Source organism: Pollicipes pollicipes, unplaced genomic scaffold (assembly GCF_011947565.3).
Source record: "Pollicipes pollicipes isolate AB1234 unplaced genomic scaffold, Ppol_2.1 Scaffold_2555;HRSCAF=2994_pilon_pilon_pilon, whole genome shotgun sequence".
Taxonomy (NCBI): domain Eukaryota; kingdom Metazoa; phylum Arthropoda; class Thecostraca; order Pollicipedomorpha; family Pollicipedidae; genus Pollicipes; species Pollicipes pollicipes.
Genome location: NW_023596136.1, coordinates 10333464 through 10344943, shown reverse-complemented (window position 1 = coordinate 10344943; position 11480 = coordinate 10333464). Strand labels below are relative to the sequence as shown.

At 45.7% G+C, this 11480-nt stretch overlaps 1 protein-coding gene across 1 annotated transcript in view; it reads right to left on the bottom strand.

Moving 5' to 3' along the window:
* Positions 1-1912: 1912 nt before the first annotated feature.
* The window catches only part of LOC119108618 (cuticle collagen 2-like), a 32784-nt gene continuing 23216 nt past the window's right edge, over positions 1913-11480 (bottom strand). The window contains exon 3 of the mRNA XM_037232223.1: positions 1913-2001. Coding sequence (XP_037088118.1) covers positions 1913-2001 — 89 coding nt within the window. The remainder of the gene's footprint in view (positions 2002-11480) is intronic.

Below are 11480 nucleotides of genomic sequence, written 5' to 3'. Positions count from 1 at the left end.
ATCTGCATCACGGTCGAAAAAGGCCGTTAGTTGGTGATGTGCGGTATCAAATATTTCTGATGTTGCGGTGTGCGGTGTTTCCCAAATGGCAGTGCGTTTACTCCTTTCCCTGTACCATTGGTTATAAGTGAGGTTATTTCGTCATGCGTGATAATCAACTCATTTGATTTGCTTTAAATGGAATATTTAACATTTTTACATCTTAAGACAATGTTCCACATTTTGAGATAATGCCAAATGGAATGTTCCACATTTTAAGATGATGTTCCACATCAATGCTGGTTTTTCAACACGCAGAAGATTTGATGGGTCTGCGGCACGCTTTACTGGGTGTTAAGTGATTTTGTAGCTGTTCATAGTGAGATCTTGCTCATGCCCCCCCCCCCCTCTTGTTCTTCCTTTTGCCCTCCCTCTTGAGCCTCTGTTGTACTCTGTCTAACTCCATGTTGTTTTCCGTCTTGCAACCCTCTTGGTCTGCCTTTTGCTCGCATCTGGTCCCCCCTGGTGCGCACTCAACGTCTCGGAAGAGGGGGGGGGGGGGGGCAAAGGGTTACCAAAGGGCCCTCTGCTGGTGACCGTTCACCGTTCGTTCAGAATGTAGAATCTTGTCAACAAGGATGCAACACTTTTGAACATGTGAGCTGGCAAGTCGTTCCACGACAATGCCAGCGGAGGATAACACACCACTCGCTTCAAATTTGACGATGACGGGTTTATGAAATTAATATACATTCAAAGCACGATTCTGAAGCCCAAGAGCCGTAACGCCTACCAAAGGCGAGCCAGCAGTACGTTATCAATGCACGATAATGTCACCAACTCTATTTTTCGTCTTGCTCCGGTGATACCAGTATTTGGAATATGTGTGCGAAGAGAACAGTGTGTTCCGAAATTGAGGCGCAGTTTTATCGTCCTCACTAACAAAGAAGATAATTGGGGGTCATGATTTTTTGCCAATGTGATCCCCACGCAGACGTATACACTGCCGCAGGCGCTCCGGCATGCCGCGCATAAGATTGTCCAGAGGCTCTGTCTCGACCTTCTGCCACGCCGCTTGCACATTTTGAAACAGGGTCTCCTCTAAAGTGGTCGGCGACATCTTGTTGAGCTCCTCCTTGACGATCGCCCAGAGATTTTCGATCGGCGACACGCCGGGGCTGTTGCCTGGCCACGTACCCTTCTCCCAGAAACCCAGGAAGTCGGCGGGGCACCAGTCCTGGTCTTCCCGGCGTGATAAGCTGTGGTGTCGTCTCTCGACATGTCTGGCAGGGGTTTGGTCTTGGTTGGCCGGTCATTCTCCTTCCTTCGCCGCACCACCGAGTCTGCGGTCTTCTCCAGCACCTCTCTGACGCAGTAGTCGGCGGTGATGGTCTGCCCGCGCGGGACTTGGTGTAGCTCAGAGAGGCCTATGTAGCTAATCATGCCCCAGACAAGACTTAAGATTTTTTAGCTTTTTGTTTTTGCTGCTTTGCTGTCTTGGCGATCGGCACTTCCGAGCTGTCGTTGGCCCAGATTCGGTCGTTCTGGCGGTAAGAGGCTTGGAAGAGCTCGAAGGGCGGCAGGACGTGTCCCCAGCCCTGATCTGAACAGTTCTTGCGGGCGTTGGTGAATTCCAGTCGCCTACGTTTCTGGTCCAAGGTAAGCCTTGATTGCAGTCTGAGCTTGAGCGGTTTCAGTTGCAGGTTGGTCTTCAGATACCGGTGGACGGCCGACTTGAAAACTGGGTGCTTCTTCGCCGTCAGTTTTCTCGTCACGGTTCTCGTCGAGTAGCGCCTTTTGAAGACTTACTTTGCAATGACGATCTTCGCCACTCGGCTCAAGGCCGACTTCCGCCCACGGCCTGTCCGGTTTTCGAGCGTCTCTCCTGAGCGGTCGCGGCCAGCCAGCGTCTAATCGTCGCTACGTTGACGCCCTAGTCCGTGGCGACCTGAACCTGGGTCATGCCGCCCTTGACCATCCACAGCGCGCGGTAGCGGATCGAAGGCTTGTGCTCTTTCACCACTGGCGATACGCGGGCTCGACGCGTCGGCTATTTTGAAAGGAATGATCTATCTCGCCCGCTACCGGTCGAGGTCAGGCCGCCGCCATAGTCACGTGATCGCCTGGCACTGCAGGACGCCCCGGGGGCCGAGCGAGGTAAAAATCCACTCACTCAGCGTTCGGGAACGAGGAAATAATGGCAGCCCCAACCGCGAATCAATTTCGGGGCACCCTGTATTTTGGAACGTTAAGTAACTGTATTTTCTGAAGCATAAGAGAACATGTCATTGAAGTTTTATATATTCACACCCGCCCGGGTGGCCGGTTCAATCCTCTTTGCTCGGGTGGGAAACAATTTAACCCCATTAGATCTCAGGCACTAAACTTAGACATCAAATTGACAGAGTGTGTTGGCCTGTACTTAAATTCATTTAGGATAAAGCCTGAGGTTCCTAGGTCAAAGTCTTCGAGTCAAATAAGGTCAAACCCCAGTCTGGTCTCCAAAGTGCCCCTAGAACCTAGCAACCTGTTCTAAGCAAAAGGTCACACGCTCGTTCAACGTCAGTGACCTTTTTGACCCTTCCGAAGGTCGTGGAAACCAAAATCAATGAAGACTGTTTTGAGTTTTGCATTTGAATAAGCGACAAAGATTACGCTAGGCAGGATGTTCCTAAAAAAAATCGTTTACCTGAGTCACTTTAGGTCAGTGAGCTTATTTGACCATTAGGAAGTCCATTGAAGATGCATAATGTGGTTCCTGTTACCAATAAATTCGAAGTGAGCACTAAAAGCTACCACATGCAGAAAGCCCTAGAGCAAAAAAAAAACAGGTTGGTTTTGACCTTGGTCTGACGTTTCGTACCTGATCTAAGATCAATGGAATTTGTTGATTCAATTGTTGTGTTGCGTAAGAAAGTATGTCAGCATGTATAACTGCGTCTAACACTCCGTTGTTGCAAAAGTTTGAGCGATTCGCTGGAGATTGATTTCGCAGAATCCATGGCCTGACTTTGACCTGCCATAGGTCAGCAACTTAACAAGGTACATATAAGTGTTTAACGCCAAACAATCCGTTATTCAAATATCTAAAGCTATGCAAAATTTTGCACGGCTACGCCTTGCCGTGAGGAAACCATTTGGGAAAACCTTCGGGGGTCAATTTGATTTCCGCCCGAGCCCGTGCTAAATTTGAGGTAGTGCCCGCTACTTCTTAAATCGATATGCAATTAAAGACAAAGTTACTGGCGTACAATCTAAAGAATAAATCGATAAGATTTTTCCTAGACTGGACGTAAATAAAATTTCAGCCTCGGCGGATCACGCGCCACGACGTGACATGAGCCGAGTGTCTGGTATCGGGTGACTGGGCGTGCTCGGCTCACTGCATCGGGGACTGTGACCGGGTGCGATCGGGTCACTGCACCGATGACCGTGACCGTGAATTTGAAATTAGCTGGAGTTTCGGCACAATGTCTAAATAAGGGAATACCTTTCGATTGAGCTTATGTACCCATCATCCATCACAAGTAATCTATACAAGGAGTCAAAATATATTGCGACGGTGTTGTTTTCTACCATATAACTCCCGTCGCAAATCACCTGTTCATGTCGGATGATGTGAAGTAGGTTAACAAGCTTAAAAGGAAGACACCAAGTTTAAACCCTTGGTTATCTATTTTGCACACTGAGTGCTGCATAGCCGGATCGTCACACTCAATGTTTCGCGCTGTATCCATTCCTCACGGGATCACTTTGAAAGCACGAGCAGTTATGCTCATCTATATGACTGCAACGAGGATGCATTCCAGTTGCAGGGAACCAAATGTGGTTTCCATCAACGCTAAAACATTTGTCTGCGCGTTTTCTTCAGCGCTTGTGCCTTTCGCAACCTGTTTTCCAAGCGTTGTTTCGTTTTGCGGGCTACATCAGTTGTCACATAAACTAAGAGACCCTATGCCAACGAATGGAAATGAAACGGAAAGTTAGGCAACACAAGTTACAGAACAAAACACGATTTTTCGTCGGAAGACGGTGTGCATGCATATGGATGGCCGATAGTTAAGACTAAAGCGCGCAAATGTGTTCCTCTCCGTATTGTGCACAGCTGGGCATACTAAGTGAAACATTTCATGAGCTGTGCACGTAGCGTATATATATATATATATATATATATATATATATATATATATATATATATGAACGTGTATGTGTGTGTGTGTGTGTGTGTGTGTGTGTGTGTGTGTGTGTGTGTGTGTGTGTGTGTGTGTGTGTGTGTGTGTGTGTGTGTGTGTGTGTGTGTGTGTGTGTGTGTGTGTGTGGTGTGTGTGTGTGTGTGTGTGTGTGTGTGTGTGTGTGTGTGTGTGTGTGTGTGTGTGTGTGTGTGTGTGTGTGTGTGTGTGTGTGTGTGTGTGTGTTCACTAGTTTGCCGTGTGGTCAGAGCCGAAGCGAAACATATCCTGTGCCGCCAGTATTTCATCCTGATCTGGGCCTTACAAACTTGCACAAGCTGTCAGGCATCTGTTGATGCCTCCATCTTCGTCGCACGGGCCTTTTCCTTGGAGGTTGCGAAGAAGTGCCAAACACATTTCAAGCCGAGATCCTGAGCATGGTGAGACATGATGAGAAAGGAAAATTTGTTGTACGTTGGGCTGCGCAACCGTAGGTGCAGTAATGAGCCCGCTTTAGGCCGGGTGGAAATAAATTTCAACACGGATAGGAATAAAATTGCTTGGATGTCACTTTCACTGATGATTTGGATGGTCTTGTTGACGAGGCCATTGCCGTTTCAAAGTGTGCTATGAATGGATGCATTGTCGCTTGACTGCTTTCCCGATCGCATTCTTTAATTGCGTCGTGCGTGATCACATTATGGCTTCAAGAAAAAGTCAGTGGCCAGTGAGCAACCTTTCTTTCCAGAATCCCGGAATCCTTGGGCCCACGTCCGGTCTGCTTTCAATATGACTTGCATCTGGAGCTGAGGCCTAGACTGCGGTTAAGATCGGTGATTCTGAGTTTGAACGACCGCCCCATGGCGTCATTGGTTAATGCGAATGCCAATGGACGTCCATGGTCCAAGGCCAACTTCGGTGGGTTTTTCCCCGACCGGCTCCTAACCAGGCGATGCCAGGAACTTGGAAGGGATTGCCCTGCCGCGGGATCAACGCTCTGCTAACCAGCACCCGCGAGGTTGGGTTAACGGCTATGGACTGCCTTTTAACAGGCTGCCCCTGAAACAGGAACATTCCTCTTAAGTTGGGCCATCAGGTCAAGGTCAAAACTGTCCCACGAGGGTGCCGAAAAATGAAACCTCTGCTGTGTTTAGCGCCGTGTACAGGAATTCGCGAATAGAGAAGCACAACTAAAAACAAAACTATATTCAAAGCCCTCGAAAGCCCTTTCATGGTATAAAACAATATCGCCCTCTACATTTCCATCAGTTCTACGTGGCGATCTCTAATTTGTGTTATAAATGTGGACCATAAAGCGCACAGACACCAGTGGAGTACCTACAACTCATAACGGAATGGAGCACATGTACCCGGATGTACCCGGTACACACACATGTACCCGGATGCTGTCACGTTAATGCGCCTCTCGCCGTCGCTGATGTACGGATTCAGTGTTCAAGGTGTCTGTGCCCCACGCGTTGGCGCCGTTCATGCACAGCCGAGTGCGGCAGAGTTTGACGCTCCGTTGGAGTTCCCGCAGCTCGGACGAATGTTCGGGTTCCCACGTGTTGTCTGATAAACCAGGGAAATGCGCAGCTGGTCGCCAGTCTGGTATCTGGGCACTGCTGCCTGCCCTGCTGATGGCCGGCTCGGCGACGTGACACCAGTCGAGATCGTGACGGGAGGGCTGTGTCGAGTCGCGGCGCGTTACAGACTCGGCAGCTTCACCATGCACTCTCTTTGTGTGCATGCCGTTTTTGGAATGCTCGTCATTCAGGTATGGATTTGGGTTGTCGACCTCAGATGTCGCGTGTATCTCAGATATTTAGATGCCGGGTTCGCACTTTGGCTATGCAGCTAGGCTCATCTAGGCAGTCCAGTCCAGGCAGTCCGGTCATCAGGCAGGCAGTCATCTAGGCACTCATCCTAGGCAGTCCCATAATTTAAACTTACCTTGTTGGTGAGTGCACATTTACTTCCCACTTACTTCGCTTTGCGAAAAGGCGACGCCATTGGCGCTGGCAGTGTCGCTACCAACGACATGCGGCTCGGCTCGGTGTCTCAGCGGTGTTCAGTACATGCTATTAAGCATTTTTAAGCTGTTCCAGACTCATGGATCCCGCGGACACATTCCCCGTGTAACGCTGCTCTACGCACTCAGGGCATCGAAGTAGAAAGCGCTGAGTTTTGATTTCCGCTTGCCTCGCTGAGCAAAGAGGTGGCGCCGTTGGCATCGGTAGAGCAGCTGCTTCCAGCCACATAGCGTTTATTCACAGACCATGTCTAAGTTTTGGGTAAGAGGCCTTTTCAGTTTCAGTTTTAACAGTAGTTTCCGGAAACTTTGAACCCTTCATTTCCTAAGAGCGCCGATATTTTGAAAAAAGATAAATAGAGACAAACATTACTAAAAGAAGCGCAAACAGTAATATTGTGTAGCATTTTACAAAAACCATGTACCCACCATCTGGTAAACGTCTTAACCACGTGCGCATACGCAACCATCATTCTCCCAAAATCTGTTCCTAGCCCAACCCATTGCTCTTTCGTATGGGTACCCATGGGTGTACTCAACCGGTGAAGACCTATACTTTCGATGCTTGCGTCAATGGGAAATCTTGCACGTTTATGGATGATTTATATATATATATATATATATATATATATATATGTTCGATTAAAAATGACTGCTGACTCGGCATCGACGAACTTTTTGATGCGTCGTTCTAGTTTCCGGGCTTTTGACTTGGCATTATCGCCTAGGCTAAAGATGGTTCGCACAAAATCACTCACATATTCGTCACTCTTTACATTCCTACGTTTGAAGATCCTATCTCATCGTCGGAGAAAACTGAATGACACAAGAAATAAAAGTTGAGTTTTGAAGGATAAAAATTGTGCACTTCTATTGGAAAACGTCTTTTGGCACGAAAAAACAAATGTACCATGACTAATGGAAGTTAGCCAGAATCCTATTTTTACTTTGATACTGTTAAAATGCACTCATAATGGGAACACTAAAAAACACAAAAATATTGCCATAATGACATCAGTTGAGCTCGCCGCACACCGCCTGATAGTTGAAAGGTTTTGCAAGAATTTGCTTGTCTGTTTAGGGCTGGAAAGAGTTAGCTAATAAATATACTTTCCCAAATTTGAAGACGTCTTCTGTCATTGCACGTCCGTAACACGTCAGTGCTGTCTGTCAGTTGTTACCGTGTCCATGTCCTGTTGTGTTCGTGTCGCATGTGGTCCAGAGGTGCCCCGTCATGAAAGTGCATTGTCAAGCGTCGTAATAGTGTCGTCACACCAATGTAGTGTATAGAACGAAGTTTGCTGCCTTCGATGCTGCATTTGGATTGATACACTACATTGGCTCATTTTAGTTTACTGGCTTTGTCTGGGCTGCTTCTCATAAGAAAGTTAGATATTTTATTATTGTGATGATGAATGAAAATGTCGATTTTGTGAGCGTTCTTGCCTTCTACATGTCGAGAGATGATTTCCCGCAGAGCTTTTTCGTCTTGTTTGTGGGCAGATGCCATTTGATTTTGATAATACAGTTTGGCGGTCAGTTGGTTGTCTTGGTTTGCTGTCAAAGCGTCTTGTCATATGTTTGTTGCTGTCTGTGTCTTTGTATTGTCCCCATCATGAGTGTATGTTACATGTTTCAAATTAAAAATAGGATCCTGTAGAACCTGAATTAGCCATATTTCACTTGTATTTGCCGTACCAAAAGATGTTTTCCAATAGAAGTGCACAGTTTTTATCGTTTAAAACTCAAAGCTCGTTTCTTGCGCCATTCATTTTTTCCGACGATGAGATAGGACCTCGAAACGTAAGAATGTAAAGAGCGACGAATACATGAGCGGTTTTGTGTAAGCCATCTCTAATCTAAATGATAATGTGAGGTCAAAGGCCCGGAAACCAGAACGATGCATCAAAAATTTCGTCAATGCTGAGTCAGCAGTCATTTTTAGTCGAACATGCATAACAGAAAGGATTCTGCCAAAACGTTGCAATCGCTATATATATATATATATATATATATATATATATATATATATATATATATGTATATATTGTTGTTCAGGCTTCATATGTTTTTGAGGGCTTGACCTTTATGTAACTTGTTGTTCCTAAACGTTGCATTTAGCATCTCTCGAGCATACTGTGCCGGACGCGGGTATCGGAAGCACAGCTTTTATGTCGTGGATCGCTAAGGCTGAGTCCGTCGTGTGACCACACTTCATAAGCGGTGCAGTCGTCCGTGCTGTGCACATGACTAAAGAAATGTGTATTAAGATGCAGACAGATAAATGTACGCTCGAAAATTAATCATTTAGATGTTACGGTTGTGCATAGTGAGCAAAATCAATCCAATTCTTATGATTTTGTGACACAGAAACCTTAAGCCGATTTTACAACAGATATTATTGTACAGAAGTAGATGTGGTGCGAGAGGTGTTCAATAAACAGCACTGTTTATTCGTCAATTTTCCTATCTTTCAAAATGGTTTATGACAGTCCAACATGCTTCTTTTTTATTTCAATGTCACCAAGTCCAGCGATGTGAGGAAATGCCCCTATCCCACATCATCCAAAAAATATAATTTATATTTCATAATTGCTGTCGCCTACTCTCTTGCCGTGTCGGTATTCCGCGTGGTGAAGATAGGTGTAACAAGTCAAAAGTTATGTGATGGTGGACAAAATTGAGTAACTTAATAAAGAGGTCAGTACACATGCACGCATGCCGGATTCTCTCAGCGGAGGCACAATTAAAATAACAACAATAATTGAAAACCGAGTTTAGCGCGCCACAGATGCAAAAATCTCCTACGTATTGTAAAACAGCATCAAATATATCGATATTGCTTCTACGCGTCCACCTGTGATATTTAAACGTCAATATTTAGTTATATACATATCAATTGTCATAAAGCTGGTTGGGAATGCACATGTACCCTCAGTATATACTAATTGTGCATGCCTCTGGCGATACAAGGCCAATGACTTGTGGCGATACCCATTCTGCTTCAAAAATGTATAGGTAATCCGAGGTCCCAGTCTCGCAAATTTGGGGATCTAATGCGCACAGCGTTCAAAGTTGAGGATGGTCTACCATTACCCTGCACACAAATCTTTCTCCTGAGATGGCACATCAAGTGGGGAACAATTTTCAATTCGCTACCAGTATTTGTTGGTAGGATATTATAATTGCTTTAGTTCATGAACAGACGGGTTTATTGCTTTTGTCATGTTTTTGTCTATTTATTTTGTTGGTTCCAGCAATTTGGCTAGAGTTGTTACGGATGAATGAGTTATGGTTGAATGGCTCACTGAAGGCTGTGTTGAGGCCAAAGAACACATCTCGCAGCTAAACACGCGCTCGGAGAGGTCAAATTGCATCTGGAGGGTTTCTTTGGAATGGTTTCCGAACGACGCGGCGTGTAACCCGTAAATGTCACGCAAACGAAGCGTTACAGGTGTAGCCGCGCAAAATTTTGCACAGCTGTCGACAATTGAATGACGGATCGTGTAGTATAACAAATTGGATGTACCTTGTAAGGTTGCTGATCTACGGCTGGTGAAATTCAGGCCATGGATTCAGCGAAATTATTTTCAAGGGAACCGTCCAATTTGATGGAACAGCGGAGTGTTAGACAAAGTCTAACTGAGACAAAGACAAAGTCTAACAGCTAGACAAAGTCTAAGTTAGAGTAGTCAGACTAGTCAAAGTACTAATTAGTCTAAAGTTAGACAAAGTCTAACTATCTCTGAGATACTTTCTTAGGCAGCACATTGAATATCCAAATTCCATTGACATTGGTTCAGATATGAAGGTCAGACCAACGTCAAAACCAGCCCGTTTTATTACTCTCGGGCTTCCTATTTGGGGCAGTTTCTAGTGAAAATTTTGAATTTATTGATAACATGATCCGCATCACACATCTTTAACTAATTTCTTATGGGTCAGAATGTGTCACTGACGTAAAATGACCCAGGTAAACATTTCGTTTTTAGCAACATACTGCCTAGGTTGATCTTTATTGCGTATTCAAATACAAAACTCAAAACAGTTCTATATTATTTTGGTCACCGTGACCTTCGAGAGGTCATAAAAGGTCGCTGACGTTGAATGACCATGTGACCTTTTGCATAGAACAGGTATCTAGATTATGGGGACATTCTGGAGACAAACTTGGAGTTTGACCTTGTTTGGTCTTATTTTACCCGTAGGTCATGACTTAAGAGATTCAAACTTTGACGCAAGTGAGTTCACGTATGGGCAAATACATTCTGTGAGTTTGGTGTCTCTAGCCCGGTTAGTTCCTGAGATCTCAGGGGGCTTAAATTGACCCCCGCACGAGCGAAGAGTATCCAACCGGCCACCCTGGCGCGTGTTAATGTACTTGGACGGACCATCACCATTCACGGAGAGTGGCAGCTGACACGGAAGGCGTGGGCAAACATGGCCACTCCAACTAACATCAGGATGGCACTTGGGGCGGTATATGTATGGCCTTCTGATCCCATCACCATCCGTAAGGACAGCCACGGCCACCGAAATGGCTCTGTAGCGGACAGCGCGGCCGCGCGACAGTGCCAGCAACACTCACTTGTGGTGCTGCTACCTGCCACCAGGTGCTGTTTTCGGTAATGGCGCGATAGTGTTAGCTGTATTATATATATATATATATATATATATATATATATATATATATACATCTCTCTCTCCTCTCCCCCTCTCTCTCCTCTATCTCGGTCTCTCCTCGTCCTCTCCTCTCTCTCTCTCCTCCTCTCTCCTCGCTCTCTCTCCTCTCTCTCCTCTCTCTCTCTCTCTTCTCTCTTCTCACTCACTCTCGTCTCTCTCTCCTCCTCTCTCCCGCTCTCTCTCTCTCTCTCATCCTCTCACATCTTCTCTCAATCTCTCTCTCTCCTCTCTCCTCTCTCCCACTCTCTCTCTCGTCTCTCTCTCCTCGGTCTCTCTCCTTTGGGTTGAGGGACTGGAACAGGGGCCAGAAGCCACCATCAGATTAATTCCGCCCAAAATGTGTTTAACAAATGCATGAAATAAATCGTCACTGCTCTTTATTTTAGAACGGTACAGTAGACTCTTCCTAAGCAGATAGAAATCAGAAGTTTTGCCAAATTTGATCTAGGGTCTGTAAACATATTAGGTACCCCGCGAATGTTCATTGCATGTAGAAATGGGCCAACAATTTATCTTAACATGATCAAGCCATGTTTGTCTGCAAACATTCAAGACATGCAGTCAGATTCGATTAGTGATGCAAGTTATGACGGATAGTTTTCCCTCTAAATGGTATA